This window comes from Jaculus jaculus, chromosome 1, assembly GCF_020740685.1.
Source record: "Jaculus jaculus isolate mJacJac1 chromosome 1, mJacJac1.mat.Y.cur, whole genome shotgun sequence".
In the NCBI taxonomy this organism is placed as follows: Eukaryota; Metazoa; Chordata; class Mammalia; order Rodentia; family Dipodidae; genus Jaculus; species Jaculus jaculus.
The window spans coordinates 19,194,004-19,212,128 of NC_059102.1; the positions used below are offsets into that span (position 1 = coordinate 19,194,004).

Here is an 18,125-nt window from a genome sequence, read left to right on the forward strand (position 1 = left end):
CAGAGGCCAGGCTATGACTCCCAGGAACAGAGGAGACCAAGTCCAGTGCTGAAAGGATGGATCAGAAGTTTTGTATCCAGGTGAATCTGGCTCAGCTCTTCTTGATCACCTACTCTGCATGTCTTCACCACACAGCAAAAGGAAACCCATTACATTTTATTACATTTGAACTTGTGATGCTAGCCAGTTGGCAATATTAAACATTTATTCAAATTCAATAACTGAACTTACAGGGGTGGTACTTGCATTATATTCCCAGTAAATTTCTGCAGAATGCTTTCAATATCTTCTTGTGTTATTTTATCTGCCAAAAATGAACATTAAAAAATGACACACCCATGGGAGTACATGTGCTATTTTTACAGCACCAACAGCTCTGAAACTTCATTTAAACTTTTTTCAATAAAATATTTATTACAGTGCCTGTCCCTTAGGCCACGTTTTACCTTGCTGAGAAGAATAAAATATATATTAACAAGATGGAAGGGAAAGAAAGTCTTACTCAATTATATAATACATATTCTTTATAAAGACTAAATTTCCCTTAGTTCAACTATTCCCCAATAATTCACCAGCTAAAAGTGATCCACTGTATTCGTATTTGGCTGGTTCTGACTCTGACTTCAGAAGGCCCAAGGAAAGCATCACATTAACTATAAAAATGGTTCTACAGTTATTGATAATGAAATGATCAGAGAACAGGCAGAAATATAGTCCTAATATTTTTGGCTTAGTTTTTCTAGGCATCAAATATTATAAGGAACCTGCTATATATTGAATGTTAATAAGAACTACTACTTCCAGGTCAGCCTGGGCTAGAGTGAGGCCCTACCGCGGGGGGAAAAAAAATACTATGACAAATTCACTATCTCAGATTTTCAAATTTACAGCTGAGCCTATATATATATATATATATATATATATATATATATATATATATATATATATATATATATATATACACACACACACATATACTCATCCTCTGTGTGTGTGTGTGTGTGTGTGTGTGTGTGTGTGTGTGTATTCTCGTATTCACCAATAAACTATGCCTTACAAATATTCTACAATTCACTCACTTATTTATTTATTTATTTATTTATTTATTTATTTATTTATTTATTTATGTTTTTCGAGGTAGGGTCTCACTCTGGCCCAGGCTGGCCTGGAATTAACTATGTAGTCTCAGGGTGGCTTCAAACTCATGGAGATCCTCCTACCTCTGCCTCCTGAGTGCTGGGATTAAAGGCGTGCACCATCAAGCCTCGCTTCTACCATTTATTTAGATCATAGTCCATAGAAATAAATTATAGCATTTGTATGGTTTTGCAGGAAATATAAACTTTTGAATAATATTAATCAAAATTTGTATGCTTCAAATTATTGTTCTAGCAGTATGCTAAAAGCTAAAGAACATCATGGGATAATGGGTCCAGATGGCAATATCAACCAAGCAAGACAGTCTTAACCTCAGTGTGACCTTGTCCTTATAAGTTAAACACAAGCAAAAACCTAGAATCTGCCAGACTTAAACAGTAGCGAAGAGCCACATAAGTAATTCCAAAGAACTTCTCCAACAGCTAGACCTCACAATCCCAGCCCTCAACAGCAGATCCATTAGACTGCATCTCAAACCAACCTATCTCAAAACAGGGAGGGACGAGGACGTTTCTGGGCAAACTGTTCCTATACTCAGCACTAAGACACAACTACAGAGGGCACCTTAGCTATGCAAATATGAGCTGCCAAAACCACACAGCCGAGGCTACCACCAGGGTGGCACTTGCTGAAAGTAACGCCATTGTTGATAAAATTGCCCTTGTTCCTAACTTAGCTACACATTTTTAAAGGCAGGTTCAAATTGCGCTTTTCTTCTGTCACACTGGTCTCTGCTGACATTCCAAATGTGTCCCCTTTGTCCTGCGTTAGTGGCTACCTCTCACCCACATTACTGCACAGGAGCCACATGCACGCCTCCTCATTCGGACTCCGGCCTCCCTCTCCTCTGTCTGACTCCACAGCTCAGGTATGTGTGGTTCATTCTGCAATTAGCCACCACAATTTTTAACAACATCGTAAGCTATTACCTCACCAGTGAAATCCTGGGCTTTGCAAAGACAAAGACAGTTTTTCTTAGATAACTACACCATTAAGGTGGCACTCAAGATATTCTTGCAGAAATTTAATTTGTTCAAGGATAATAGAATCTCGCAAGGTTGAAGGGCATTTAAAAGTCACCTAGGCCAATCATTTATCTGATGTTTGCCAGACAAAAAGCCTGCATGGCAGGGTATGTTATAAGAAAAATCAAGCTTGTGAATATGTAGAGAATCATGCTGGCTGTATATACAACCCGGTATTAGTCTCCAATCAAATAGCTGTTCCATAATTTCACAATGTTACTACCACATGATTTAAAAAGAAATGTAGAATAAAATCTTCACAGCAAAGATGTCCCATACCCTGTCCCTAAAAAAGTGCACCTGGCAAAATAAGGTAGGTATGCTACAAGCCCAACAGGAATGGGCTAATTATTCTTGGATTAGTAAATGAGTACACCATCAATATGTGACAGAACTCATTTGAAATGAATTTGTTAAAGCCTTCCTCTGGGCTGGGGATATAGGTCAGCAGAAGAGTGCTTACCTAGCAGACAAGGCCGTGGATTCAATCCCAATCACAACAAAAAACAAACACAATGGGAAATGGGAGAAAGTTAATACTCACAAGACCAGGCTACACGTCATTACTTGCTAATAACACACCAACTCTTCCAGGGAACTCCCAGTACGGTAGGTGACACTCACCTGAACTATGGAGCGAAAGGCAGTATTGGAGTAAAACACAATCCTCAAATAGAAGGACAAGCCCTGTCACCACGATCAACTGCTAAACTCATCAAACCCATTGACAGAGTTCTGAGCCTCCACAGCAGAAAGCAAGGACTCCCATCCCTGAGATGAAGAAGAAGCCAACACCAGGAAGGATGCTGCTGCCTGTGGGGCTTTTATTTTATTTTATATATTTATTATTTTATTTTATTTTTATTTTTTAACCTGTGGGGCAGAGAGGGGATTCCAGAGAAAGCAGTTATCTTAAGGAACTGTGTCAGAACACAGAAAGCCAGGGACAGCTAGATTTGGAGGAAACTACAGAGAAAGAGATGTCTCTAAGGGTGCCCTGAGCCCTGGCTAACTTCTAAGCTGCGCATATACACACAGTGACACTACACAAAATATAACAATACCCACTACCAAAGTCCTAACAGAGGCGGGGGGTTGAATTTCAACTCTGCAGAGTAAAGAAACTTTCTTTAACACTTGTGACATCCAATAGAGACCCCCAAGGGCTTATCTAGACCTGAGAAAAACAGCTAGACTCACTCAAACCATCTAAATAAAGGGCTGGAGAGATGGCTTAGTGGATACGGCACTTGACTGTGAAGCCTAAGGACCCACGTTCAATTCCCCAGTACCCATGGAAGTCAGATGCACATGGTACCCCAGGCATCCGGAGTTCGTTTGCAGGAGCTACAGGACCTGGGGGGCCATGTTTGTTCTTTCTTTCTTTGTTTCTTTCTTTCTCTCTCTCTCTCATAAAAAAGAATCTAAATAAAAGCAATCAGAACTAATAAACAAGTTCAACAAGGCTAGGCAACAAAAGATCAGTAAATACAAATCAAGTGCTAGGTACTAATGAGTAATCAGAAGTTAACCTCAAAACACCATTTATAATAGCATAAAAATGGGAAGTATGAAGCAATTTCATACACACAAGACATAAAAAGTTTGTATATGGGGCCAGGCATGGTGGCGCACGCCTTTAATCCCAGCACTCAGGAGTCAGAGGTAGGAGGATCGCCATGAATTCAAGGACATCCTGAGACTACATAGTGAATTCCAGGTCAGCCTGAGTTAGAGTGAGACCCTACCTCACACACACACACACAAAAAATATGTATATGACTGTAAAAACTATAGGCCTAAAAGCTCAATACTCCTCAGATGTCAATTCTCTCCAAATTGATCTGCATAATCCACAAAATCTCTAAATCCCAGAAGACAGAGAGAGAGAGAGAGAGAGAGTGTGTGTGTGTGTATGAACTGACAAGCTGATTCAAAATTTCATGCAGAAATGCACAGGTCCTCCAAGAGCAAAATATGCAACTATGATAGAGGGTAAGGTAGCACACATCTTGAATCCCAGTACTTGAGGCAGAGGTAGAAGAATCCCTGAGTTCAATGCCAGCCTGGGGTAAGACCCTAACTAGAAATCAATAACAAAACAACTATGAAAAGTAAGCTACAGAGCTAATATACCCTTACTCCAAGATTTATAAAGCTTTTATAAAAATCAAGTTAGTGTGAAACTGGCATAAAGATAAGCAGATAGATCAAAGGAATATAATAAAAAAAAAAAGTCTTGCATTGAGGCTAGAGAGATGGCTTAGCAGTTAAGTGCTTGCCTATGAAGCCTAAGGAACCCAGTTCGAGGCTGGATTCCCCAGGAGCCACGTAAGCCAGATGCACAAGGGGGCGCATGCATCTGTAGTTTGTTTGCAGTGGCTGGAGGCCCTGGTATGCCCATTCTCTCTCTCTCTCTGCCTCTTTCTCTCTCTCTATCACTCTCAAATAAATATTTTTAAAACGTGAGCATTTAGGTGAACCGATTTTTGACACAGCAAAAAGGAAAAATACTGAAATAATGTAATATTGACTTGCCAAACTGGGGCTGGGTTGGGGGTAGGACACATTTCAGCACGGAAGACTGATTTTGCAAATAAAAGGACCCGAGTTCAAGCCTCAGCACCCTGTAAAGAGCTGGCCATGGGCCACACATGCCTATAACTCAGCATAAGCGGGGTGGACACAGGAGTGTCACTGGGGCTCCCTCGTCAGCCAGTAACTGGCTCACTTTTGGTAAGAGAAGCTTATTTTTGCACATGGTGGTGACTACCAAAACTCATCAAAGTGCTGGGCACTAAGTGACTGCTGAGAGAGTGCTTAGCACTAAATGAGACTTCTCTATCACAGTCTCCCAGGCTCAGGGAATGTCACAGAAGAGGAGGAGGGAGAATGTAAGAAGTCAGAGGATGGGGACGAGCTGTCTTGCTGACAAGCGGCCATTGCATATATAACCTCACAGTGACTATCATTCCCTTCATAGAGCCCATCAACGTTTCATCATGGATGATGGAGGAGGGAGAAAAGACACCAAAATACAAGAGGGATTAGCTGGAAAGAAGAAGGAATTCAGTGAAAAAGGAACAGAAAAGGGGACAACCCAGTCGTGGTGGCGCACGCCTTTAATCCCAGCACTCGAGGCCACCCTGAGACTCCATAGTGAATTCCAGGTCAGCCTGGGCTAGGGTGAGACCCTACCTTGTAAAACCAAAAAAAAAGGGGGGGGGAATAAATATAGGGCAATCTCACTCATAAACACAGATTCCAGAACTCGAAGTAAATAATAGCAAAACAAACCAACATGTACATGTAACATATCATAGCCAAGTTGAATTAATTTCCAGAAATGTAAAGTTACTTTAACATTTGAATGAGAAAACAAAAGATTAGAAAACAAAACTGTCAAAATTCATTATTCTACATGATTTAAAAGCAAAACGAATCTCAAAGCTGTTTAATAAAAACTATAGGGGAAAAAATTATAAAGAAAAAGGCAGGAAGACTCTTTCTTCCACATATCAACACTTTGTCTAAAATGACAGCAACTGAGATAGGAGGTATTAGCACAAGACAGGCCGACTGACTGAGCCAACCAGACCCCAAACCAACCGGTGCCTGCATGGTACTTGATTGCAAGAGGGCAGCGGAGCAGTGGAGAAAAGCCCATCAGAGACCCATGAAGGAAAACAATGGATCATAGCGCAATGTGAAAGGCAAAGTCTTAAAAGCATTTACAACACAGGAGAGTATTTTCATGCTTCTGAAGTATAAAAAATGTTCTTCAAGAGAATGCCAAAACAACTAGCCATCAACAAAAGACATAAGCTGGCTGGACCAATTAAATCTAAGAACTTCTGTTTTTCAAGACATGAGAGAGAGAGAAAAAGCAAGTCATGGGTGCATCTCCAAAGCATACAGAGTCCTTTATGCTACAGATCAGTAAGAAAGAGGCAACCTGAGAAAAAGAAAAGAGGAAAAAAAGGTAGAAAAATGCTTTGTCTTTCCTAGGGCAGATCTGAAGTCATGTCTGAAAATGGCTTGTCTTTGCACAGGGTTCTTATTCATTCCATGTGCCACATGCCGAACAGATGTGAGAACACGGCAGCTCTGTGGGGGAGCCGCACACAAAGATACGCTGAGGACAGAAGACGCTGCTCATCAGAAGGGCTATGGGGTGATACCAGCAAATAGACAGAAGGTCCTGTTCATGTGGTTGCGTGACAGTCTCCTAAAGCAGACTCATTTTCTTGTGCCTCTAAGCTAGCATTCAGCTGGCTGGTAAAAAAGTATGTGTCTAGTTAGGACAACATGACTTAAGAGCATTCATTTGCCAGCGACTACAGACTGCCTTAGTTACGTTATCCAAATGTCAGTCTTTGATGGATCAACAACAAATTGCATTTTTGGTTGTTAAACTGACTGGATGGATGGTGGCACCAAGAACTTTTAGTGGGTCAGGGCCAGGGGCCATGAAACACAACAAAAATCTGTCCTGGGTATACTGCCTGACTTCTCAATGTCTACCACCAGATATACAGGTGAAAAGCCTATATATAGTTACCTGATTAGAACTGAACTCCATCTGACATGTAAACACCAATCATTTGTATCCAGTTTTATATATTCTGAATAACTAGTGGTGAGTCGTTGATATAAAATATATCTATATCAGCTTATATTTAAACTTGAGGCATTCCAATGACTTATGTTTAAGTGCAAACACCTGGCTGCTTCATGAGGCCTTCTAGTGTAGAGTTACCTATAACTTTACCTGTCACTGTACTTACTACAATTACTTTTATTTCTCTATGCTCCAGTCCCTGCATTATATTGATTTTTTTAATGTGCCTTTAAGGAAGTTTGAGTATTTCTAAATCTTATTCTAGGGTAATTCTAAAGGCATTTAAATACTGGCCACAGGTCTCAGAATCAGTTCTCAGAGGGCTGAGAACGTAAGTCTGAATTCCCCACATGGCAGTAAGTTCCTTAAGGAAAGAAACTGGGTCTTACCCACCCTTTATCATGTCCTTGATACTTACTGCAGCTTACTTGATGATTTACTCAAAAAACAGAAAAACCATGCCAATCTAAAAATGTCCTGGGCTCTTATTTTCTGGGACAAACTGTTCAGGGTTTAGTGAAAGGTATTCTCTCTCCATGATTTATTAGATTATGAAGGGATTATGCTGACAAATTGAGCTTTCTCTAGGGTAAGTAAATAAAATTACAAATTACTCAATAAAAATAGATTTTTGAAAATTCTACAATGCTCCAAACTAGGAAGAAAGCTTGGGCCTCTGGAATCCCATCGGAGTGAGCTATAGCATCATGAAGGCAGTTTTAAAACCTCATCTATCAGGTCACAGCTGACAACCTTCTCACTATCCCCACCTCGTCAATCAACAATCAAGTTTCATCACTTTTACTTACTAACCACTACTGTAGTCTGAAAATGTCACTGACTCTACCACTACCATGCTGGACTCAGCTACTACCATCTCTACTGCGACCCCTACAGGAGCTTCATGGTCATGACATAGCTAAGCCACCCTTGTAGCCATTCTCTTCCAATCACTCCTCATAGCAACTATGTGAAGTAGGTATCAACATCATCACCAGCTCTACCATCATTTTGAAGATGAAACATACAGTTCTTAAGAAATGTTCAAGTAGGGGCTGAAGAGATGGCTTAGTGGTTAAATGCCTGCCTGTGAAGCCTAAGGACCACGGTTAAAGGCTCAATTCCCCAGGACCCACATAAGCCAGATAGATGTTCATTCGCAGTGGCTGGAGGCCCTGGCACACCCATTCTCTCTCTCCCTCTTTCTCTTTCTCTCTTCCTCTTTCTCTCTCTCTCTCTGTCACTCTCAAATAAATAAATAAAAATAAACAAAAAAATTTAAAAATGTTCAAGTAGCACAGCGAGAACATGGCAGAGCTTGAAATTAACTCCCAGTCTTCTGCTTTTCATTCTTCCCCAAGCTGTTCCCCTTGTCTCCTCAGCTACTACCCTAGAGCCACTGTTCCAAACAGCAGTCACTTCCCTTTATTTATGCTTGGCAAATGGCGATAAAGTCATAAGAAGATTGGGCTGGAGAGATGGCTTAGCAGTTAAGGAATTTGCCTGCAAAGCCAAAGGATCCTGGTTCAACTCTCCAGAACCCACATAAGCCAAATGCACAAGGGGGCGCAAGCATCTGGAGTTTGTGTGCAGTGGCTGGAGGAGGCCCTGATGTGCCCATTCTCTCTCTCTCTCTCCCTCTTTCTTTCTTTCAAATAAACAAATAAATAAAATATTTAAAAAGACATAGGAAGCTTCATCATGTATGTTAAACTATATATACTGACAGTATACTTTCATATACTGTGGGAATCTGATATCTTCTTGTTGCCCTATTCCTCTTTAATCTTAAAGGCCTTTTGGTTGAAGGTATTATTCACTAATTTTGTAATATTAAGCTCAAGGATAATTCATGATCTATTTTTAAAGACACTGCAATAAATCATGATTATTATTTTCAGTATATAGTTTATTTCACTAAGATACTAACTACATATAAAAGTTAGCAAGGTAAGTGAAACCACTATGAATAAGTAAAGGTTGGTCTTGCTACTAGGGTAATGTAGAATATATAGTAAGGACAATTAACACAGAAGCATAGGGAAGCCAGATGCTAGACTGTCTACAGCCAAATTAAGAAGTTAACATTAAGCAAGGGGGCTGGGGAGAACCAGAATGCCGACAAATAATTCACAATTGGTGACATAATATTGCAGGTGACCTGACTGCCAAACCAGCAAGCACTGTATTAAAAATAGTGTGAGCTCTGTGAGAGTTGCTAGGAAACCAGTTCATGTATCTACCCTTTCTTAAAGTAGTCAAAGAAGGAACAGCAGAAAAATTAAGGTGGGTCCCAGTGAGTTCCTCTTTTTTTATGCCAAAAGTACGAGTAAACGATGAGTTTTAAAGTATTAAGTCTGGCCCATTTATTTCAACAATTGAGAGGTAATTACTTGTCAAAAAAAAAATTAAAAAGGCAAGTTAGGTAAAATCTAACAAGATAGATTTCCTGCTTTGTTTCTCACTCACAGAGAAAAAAATCTAAGTTCTGGCTTCAAATATGTTTGGCAAGGGAGTCATGTTGAAGAATAACTCTTAACATTAGAAAAATTCACTACAGGGGGGGAAAAGCAGTAATACAAGATCTTTATTTATAAGCTCATACCAAATAAGCTACAATGTGATTAACAATTTCCAACCTTCTTAACCTAAAGACATGTACTCATAATTAAAAGTCACTGGAAAGACACGTGTATTTTCAAATTCTGCTGAGAGCGCCCTGACCCCTTCTTGGACATAGAGACTCACTACGGAGCCCAGACTAGTCTACAGCTTGCCAGCCTCCTGCCTCAACTTCCCAAGTACTAGTATTCACCACCACGCCCAGTCTAAATTCTGTATTCACAGACACTTTCTGTAAATATCAAAGATGAGGAACACATGAAATGAACTTCCTACCGTAGGGTTTTTCTTCTGTTACTTTCCCTGTAGAATCCAGCGTGTCAGTAGCTTTTCCCAGCTCTCCAGTGGCAATATATCGCTAGAGGAAGGGAAAGAGAAACCGGCCATGAGGTATGCATGCCTTGATATTTGTACACAAGCACACTAATACTACCAACTTAATACAACATCAAGGCAAAAATCTCAGTGAGCTGGGCGTGGTGGTGCACGCCTCTAATCCCAGCACTCGGGAGGCAGAGGTAGGAGGATCGCTGTGAGTTCAAGGCCTCCCTGAGACTCCATAGTGAATTCCAGGTCAGCCTGGGCTAGAGTGAGACCCTACCTCGAAAAACCAATAATAATAATAATAATAACAGTGAAATAGTTGTTTGTTTCCTGTCTGAAATACTTACGTAAACTGAGGAACATTCCATAAACTTACCACCCCAACCAACAAGAGAAAGACCTAGTATTACTGATTTTTATGTCATAACTTATTACAAATTTATTTTATTTTTATTTTATTTTTTGAGAGAGAAAGAGGAAGATAGAGAATGGGCACGCAGGGACTCTAGTCACTGCAAACTCCAGATGCATGTGCCACCTTGTGCATCTGACTTTACAGGAGTACTGGGGAATAAAACCTGGATCCTTTGGCTTTGCAGGAGTGTTTTAACTGCTAAGCCATCTCTACACCTGGCAAATAAAAATTTAAAACCACTTTTATATTGGGAAATTTGTGTTTTTTTTAAGGAAAAACTTCAAATATAATTGGCTCTCCTGATCTATGAATTTTACATCAACAAATTAAATCAATCACATATTGAAAATATTCTAGGGATTGGAGACAGCTCAGCAGTTAAAGCACTGGCTTGCAAAGCCTAATGTCCTGGGTTTGATTCCCCAGTGCCCACATAAAACCAGATGCACAAAATGGTGCACACATTCTGGAGTTCTTCTGCAGTAGAGGCCCTGGTCATCCCTTTCTCTCTCTTCTCACAAACAACTTTTGTTTTTTTGTTAAACAGTAAGTAATCCAGGCCATTTTGTGTCTGGAGGAGCACATTGTAAGGAGCCCATGTTCTGAGCAAAGTTGAATTTAAAAGAGATGGACTGGTGTGTTTGTAAGAAAACACTGAGCAGAAGGACATGGGAGATATAGTTTGGCACAGAAGGAAATATGAGCAAATAACAAATTTCTGGCCCCGGAGACTGTCGCCACCTCAGCTGTGACTGTTAAAGAATTAGCACCATTGAGGATGGGCCAGCTGCTCTGCAGTGAGGTAACAGGAAAGGCGTCCTGAGGGGACATGCAGGCCACTGGAGGCTCGAGCTGAAAGGAGTGCTGGAGGAGGCAGCCTGAAGGAAGAATGCTGAAAGAGTTTCCTTCTCCTCAAAGTAGGTTTTTATCCAGCCCCATGGTGAAACTTCTCCTTGAAGCTGCAAGCCAGAATAAACCTGTTCCTTCCATAAACTACTTCTGGTCATGTGTTTTTCTCAGCAAAGAGAAGGTAACTGCTACACACAGTATCAATAAGCATCCAACTACTGAAAGTGTAACATGACGTTCTCATGTACAAATGTGTTGTGCAGAGTGTGATCCAGGTTAGCCTGGGCTACAGTGAGAACCTACTTCAAAAAATCCAAAAAAATAATAAATAATACGGGGAGTGATTAAAGAAGACACCTGACATCAATCTGTAGCCTTCCCATCCACACACACACACGTGTGCCCCCACATTTGAATATGCATATGCACACATACATGTACCAGACACACATACATGTGCAAAAAAGAAAAAGAATGGAGGCCTATATCAAATCCACAAGATTCCATCAAATTTCTTAAGAACTACACAAGTGTAAAGAATTCTCCTAGTGCTCGTGAGGTACACAGACACAAGCTGGACAGGTTACAGGGAGCCCACTCCTTTAGGAGGTCACAGACCACAAAGGAAAGCACTGCAGAGGAGGAACACAAAGGCAGTGGCTGACAACAGGCTGTTCGCCATGGTGGGTCTTACTGGCTTCTTGCACTGTCCTGCTTGGAACACAAGCAGCTACACATATCTATGCACATTGATTCCCAATCATGTCTCTAAACTGACAGTTTAAGTCATTACTACTGCTTCCCAATCATGTCTTCCCATTGACAGTTTAAGTCATTACTACTGTCTAGCTTACTTATCTTAGAATTGTATCATAATTAATCTTAAGTTCTATTCAGTTATCCACAGACCACTTAGAAAAGCCCACCCAACCAGGCGTGGGGACGCATGCTTTGAATCCCAGCACTTGGGAGAAAAAGGTAAGAGGATCGCTATGAGTTCGAGGCCAGCCTGGAACTACAGAGTTCCAAGTCAACCTGGGTTATAGTAAAACCCTTCCTGGGGGGGGGGGGGGAGGGAAGGAAAGAAAGAAAGAAAGAAAGAAAGAAAGAAAGAAAGAGAGAGAGAGAGAGAGAGAGAGAGAGAGAAAGAAAGAAAGAAAGAAAGAAAGAAAGAAAGAAAGAAAGAAAGAAAGAAAGAAAGAAAGAAAGAAAAGAAAAGAAAGAAAGAGAGAAAAAGAAAAAGAAAATCCCACCCAGTCAATTCAAACCTCCAGCTGAAATACAACCTATGAAAAAGATAGAGGACTGAAGAAAAAGGTGAATATATGGGTAGAACCCTATCATTTTCTCCTACTGGATCTAAAGTACTACTTTTTACTAGCCTAAATTATACATAGAGACCAGTTTTGGAGTTACTTATTCTCTAGGACTTATACCTGGGAACTGTGAATTCCGTTACTATAGTTATTACAACATCGCTCTACTATGCCAAAACAAATAGAAGCCCTGTAAAAGTGTGGTTTCTGCTCGAACTACTCTCAACTTATTTAAGCTCCCCAGGCCTCACAGAAGATTATCAACCAGATGCCTTGAGCAACAAACCAACTTCTAAAAGAAGAATATTAATAAAAAACCAACTTCTATGTGCTTCCGGAGAGAGGAAAATATCTCTATCACAGAAAGTGATTCAACCATTTATATCTCAAATGAGCACTGCTTTTTAGAAAGCTTGACATGGGAAGTCACAAAGAAAAATAGGGACACTATTTAAGATTTTTTTTTTTAAGTACAAAACCAAAATAGCATGTGGCTTTGAATGTCATTAAGAAGCAATCGCTCTTTACAGTACCTAAGTACAAGCCTGCAATTGTTTCTATAAAGTACTTCTGAAATATCTGAAGGTTTGCAGCAGATACAGAAAAGGTGCAAGCTGAAACAGCCTCGGAAGAAGGCTGATCAGAAGGCCAAAACCTTAGCACTGGCTAAGTTTCTCAGGAGCACCACTGAGGCCGAACTCTAGTTTCATGACTGGTTAACCTAAAGATGCTCTTCTGTCCTTTGGCCATATGGAGGGTGGAAACTTTGTAAACCCCAATGATATACTTGCTAAGTTACTGGAGGTAACAGAAAGCTGCTGTTTGACAACTGCTGACTTTGCCTACAGGTACCACGATGGCTTCCCTCCTCACAGATAATCTGTAGATATCTCCATAATGCTCATTTGATTCAAGTTTTCATTATAGGACATCAAGTATTTCATCTGCTCATCACCTGGCTTCTAAAACCATCTATGAAGCAGCAAAATGTAATGATCAATACAGAAAACTTGTAAAACTAGCACTCCAAAGCCTTACCAAAGACTGTTACATCAGGACATCTGTTCTCCAGCTCTGGCTGAATTAACTGACTCTCAGTGACAATTTAGGAGCTGGCAGAGGGACTACTGCCTTCCTTTCAGTGATCTATACCAGATACTTGGATCAAAATAGGCAAAGGAACACATTAACCCAACCTCTCAGATCACTTGTCTAAATATAGTTTCTGTAGATCTACTTCTACATGTGTTGCACACTATTTCTGAGAACCACCATCTCTCTGTCATTTCTCATTTGAAACCTGGAAAACTTGTCTCTTCATAAAGCACTGGTTTACTTTCTCTTTCTGATGAGCGTCCTGTTTTGCCTGTAGCATCAAAACTCATAGGGATAAAAACGAGCCTGCTCTCCACTATCAAGCTCCCACCAGTTGTGGACTGACTACCAGAGGGCCTACACCTATTAAATTCTCTCCAAAACAATAAGGGTTATCCCATTTATCTGGTGCTGACTTCACTCTCCATTGGAGAATCAGCCTATCACACCTCACCAGGGCCCCAACTGAAACCAAGAGTAATTGGGGAAATAAGCAGGAGCGCTGCTTTCTTGGTGAACCTGGTACCAGCACGAGGGTGAAGGAGATAGACACAGAGAACACTCAACTCCCACCAAACTAGAGATCCAGAGACACAGAGGCTCCCAAGACCTCATCACTTAAGTAGACCTAAAACAAACCCAACATGGCTCAGGGAAATTCGCGGATGAGAGGGCAGAAAGATTGTTACAGCCACATGATGGGACATTATGCACAGAGTCATTGCCTCTGCCCCATAATTGATAGCTACCCCCACAATGCACGATCCACATTCCCCAACAAGGAGGGTCCCTGCGGAGGGGGTAGGACAGGGAGGAGGCCAACGATGTTACCAACATGGCTGTTTACACACTATGCACATGATTAATAGTAAGGAAAAAAAGAATGGAAGGCAAGCATTCTTGCTACAAAGTAAAAAGAAAAAAATCACAGGGATAAAAACATAAAATTAACTATATATAAGACTCCCAAAGGAATTTGTATAAAACTGACTTCAGATGTCTATGGGACATGCAGTTAGAATAACCTAAGAGGCCTGGAATTCAGAAAAGAAAGGATTTGGTGATAAGTAAAATACTCGGGAATATTAATAACACTATTTATTGAGCCATTTATGTAGAGAAAGCCTTATAAACAAACTCCGATGCACATGAGAGACATCATCTTTAAAAGCATGTAGCTGTAACACTGGGTGAGAGGCATAGCAGCGACAGCTCCAGTCCCTGGTGCGCTCCTCTCCCACCGGCCCTTGCCTTGGGCCCAACAGAGCCGGGCCTCCAGCAGTTTGCACAAAGGTGGGAAAGGCCATTGTTTCTTGACAGTCTGTGGAGATGACTGGAACTTGGATTGAGGGCTTATTAGCAGCTTTTCCAAAATTCATGAGCACTGGAAATCAACACAGGTTTGTTGAAACAAAGTGTAAGATACGTCTACCAGCCCACGGAGAAACTGTACATGGCACTGATCACTACCAAAACAGCAATACTTAAAGATTTGGAGACTAGGGCTCTTCTCAAGAGGGACGTATCTGAGCTAGTGTTGATCTGAATTTTGCTTATGGTGACATTGTTGCCCGGGGATACGGGGAAAGGGTTAAGCTGGCACAGATCAGAACCTTCACGGAGACGGATTCCCATGAGAAGGTATACAGCACAGTCCAAGAGACTCAAGAGTGTAAAGCTAAGGCTGAGACGCAGCAGAAAGCACAGGAATCGCAACAGCCCAAAGAGAAGTGGGAGACAGGGCAAAGCAGCACCAGGATTTGGGGGATCCGGTAGCTCTGCAGCGTCTGGATGCATGATCCCAGAGCCATCACTCAAAGTGAGAAACCAAAAGCGGCACCTGCACCAGGCAGATCTTCAGGACCCAGCCAGGCTTTGAAATCTGGAGTAAAGGAAAGGAAGTAGATTTCAGTTTATCCACATGAAGGCGAGACCATCATGCCCTCAAACATGGGGAAGCGCACCTCCAAAGTGCACACTCCACTGATCACTTCGGAGCGCGCGCATGAAGACTGAGGAACAGGCGAGGGCCACAGAGCATGGAGCTGCACAGTGTGGTCATGCTTAGAATCTCAGATGACAGATTTGGCCGAATTCGTCTTCGTGTGTAAAATGAAGAGAAGAAAGGAGTGCAGCTACACACCCATCCAAGTGTGGATAAAAAACTTTTCACCACAGGGCTGGAGAGATGGCTTAGCGGTTAAGCGCTTGCCTGTGAAGCCTACGGACCCCGGTTCGAGGCTCGGCTCCCCAGGTCCCACGTTAGCCAGATGCACAAGGGGGCGCACGCGTCTGGAGTTCGTTTGCAGAGACTGGAAGCCCTGGCGCGCCCATTCTCTATCTCTCCCTCTATCTGTCTTTCTCTCTGTGTCTGTCTCTCTCAAATAAATAAATAAATATTTAAAAAAAAAAAAAAACAACTTTTCACCACAGTCTCTAACTGGCTTGAAGAATCCAGAAGTCATCTCCAGTCAATAGTGATACAGCAGCAGTCAGTGGAGACTATCTAACAACACGGGACTCTCTCATTCCACTGACAACTGCTGGCCCTCAGAAATTGGAGGTGGCTGTGATGCCAACCCAGAATGTGAACTGCAAGAAGCTCATTTAGAACTGAATGATGTGGTCACCACCATCCCACTCCCATGGGGCACTGGTGAGATCAATGGAGACATGACACAACATGACAGCCAGCGAAATCCCTTGGAGTGATAACCTACCAGTGACTGATGCCAAAAGTAAGACTGGCAACCTGCAGCTTACCATTGTGGGGCAGCCCAATGATGCCTTCCCTGTTCAAGTTTCCTTCAACCCCCCCCCCAAAAAAAATCACTGCAAGACACAAGTTACCAAAGTGACGCAGGTGGATGGAAACAGCCTGTCAGGTTTCTACAGAGACTACTTTCTTAGTGGATAAGTATGAAATCCTGTAATTCAAAGAAGAAAACCAAAAAGAAAAAAATTCAAATTAACTAAAAAGAAGCCAAAAATGGCCGAAGAGTTTTTCCAAATTTATACACAACTAGAGACTGTTTATTTCCCGATCCAGTGCACGTCCTCTGCATGCACGGCCCCTCAAGACACCCCCAGTGTTTCAGAGTTACAGGGACATAAAGGGCAAGGTTGCCGATCTCTTTGGGAATTTTACTTGCCAGCAGGACAGTAAACTCCTGAGAGAACACACCACTAGACACCTGCTCTGCCTTCCCCCAAACCGCTCCTTCATTTTAACCCCCAAATAGAGCTAGATTTGGTACTTTATTTTACCAGTTTTCTCTGTAGATTTTAACCTGTCATACTCCTTTACGTTCAGTTTTTCTTTCTGTACATTCAGTAAAGCATTGGAATCATCTCTTCTTAGGCACTGTGCCTAGCACTCCTGGAACAAGGCTATCTAACTCATTTTTGATTTTTAGACAGTGCTGGTGAACTGTTTCATGATTATAGAGTCTAGAAGTCAAAAGATAAAAGTTGTCTTCTGTTCTTTGCCATGTCCTTAATCCTTTGTCAAGTTGTTACCTTGTAAAAGCTGTGCTTCCAGTTCAAAATAGTACTGAGTATGAAAATTAATATTAATATTAAAAGGTAGCTCAGAAGTAGCTTCCAGCTGCACACGGCTCTTGAGGATGTCCAAGAGACCTTTCAACCATGTCTACTGCTAGTGCTACCCAGGTTCCCACTTCTTCTCTTATGGGAAAGTTGAGATACAGCGTACCAGCTCACAGTGTATAACCCATGTGTTTTTCAAGTTGACCACCTCCCTCTTTGTGACTTAGTGGTTAAGGCATTTGCCTGCAAAGCCAAAGGACCCAAAACCAATTCCCCAGGACCAACATAAGCCAGCAGCACAAGGTGACACATGTTTGTTAGCAGTGGCTGAAGGCTATGGTGGACCCATTCTCTCCCTCTCCCTCTCCCTCTCCCTCTCCCTCTCCCTCTCCCTCTCTCTGTGTGTGTGTGTGTGTCTGCTTCTTTCTCTCTCTCTCAAATAAACTAAAAAATTAAATAAATATTTAAAAAGGTGTTTCACCTTCCAAGGCTCAGGGTCCATTGCAGAAGAGGTGGTGGAAAGAATGTAAGAGCCATAGGAAAGGTAGCGCTCCTTACAACATGCTCCTCCAGATATCCATGACCTCACCGCGCCTGACACTACCTACAAGACCATCATAAGAGGAGGAAAAGATGCTGACATCAAAATAAAAGAGACTGACTGGGGGGGTGGGTATGATGGAGAATGGAGTTTCAAAGGGGAAAGTAGGGGTGGGAGGCATCACCATGGGATATTGTTTACAATCATGGAAGTTGTTAATAAAAAATAATACAAAGAAGAACATGTAACCATGGGGGTGGGGGGGGAGTTGTTTGTCCATATGATTTTTTAAAAGTTTAATGTTACTTAGACTTTTTTCCCTGAAATTACTTTTGGGGTAATATTTTAAATGAGAGACATTTTGTAACCCTGTAAAGTACATAGGGAATGTAACAGTCCAGTGTACACAAAGAATTTTTAAATCAAATAAAAAGAGTACTATTTTAAAAAAGAAGAGAGAAGAGAGAAGAGAGAAGAGAGAAGAAGAAGAAGAGGAGGAGGAGGAGGAGGAGGAAGAGGAGGAGGAAGAAGAGGAAGAAGAAGAAGAAGAAGAAGAAGCAGCAGCAGCAGCAGCAGCAGCAGCAGCAGCAGCAGCAGCAGCAGCACCACC

At 41.6% G+C, this 18,125-nt stretch overlaps 1 protein-coding gene and 1 pseudogene across 1 annotated transcript in view; one reads left to right on the forward strand and one right to left on the reverse strand.

Moving 5' to 3' along the window:
• Positions 1-18,125, reverse strand: part of Trub1 (TruB pseudouridine synthase family member 1) — a 53,209-nt gene that overhangs the window by 6,346 nt on the left and 28,738 nt on the right. Inside the window, exons 4-5 of the mRNA XM_004659314.2 lie at positions 9,703-9,784; positions 232-304 (exon numbers count right to left, since the gene is read on the reverse strand). Of these exons, the coding sequence (XP_004659371.1) occupies positions 232-304; positions 9,703-9,784 (155 nt within the window). The remainder of the gene's footprint in view (positions 1-231; positions 305-9,702; positions 9,785-18,125) is intronic.
• Positions 10,944-16,358, forward strand: LOC105944053 (annotated as a pseudogene).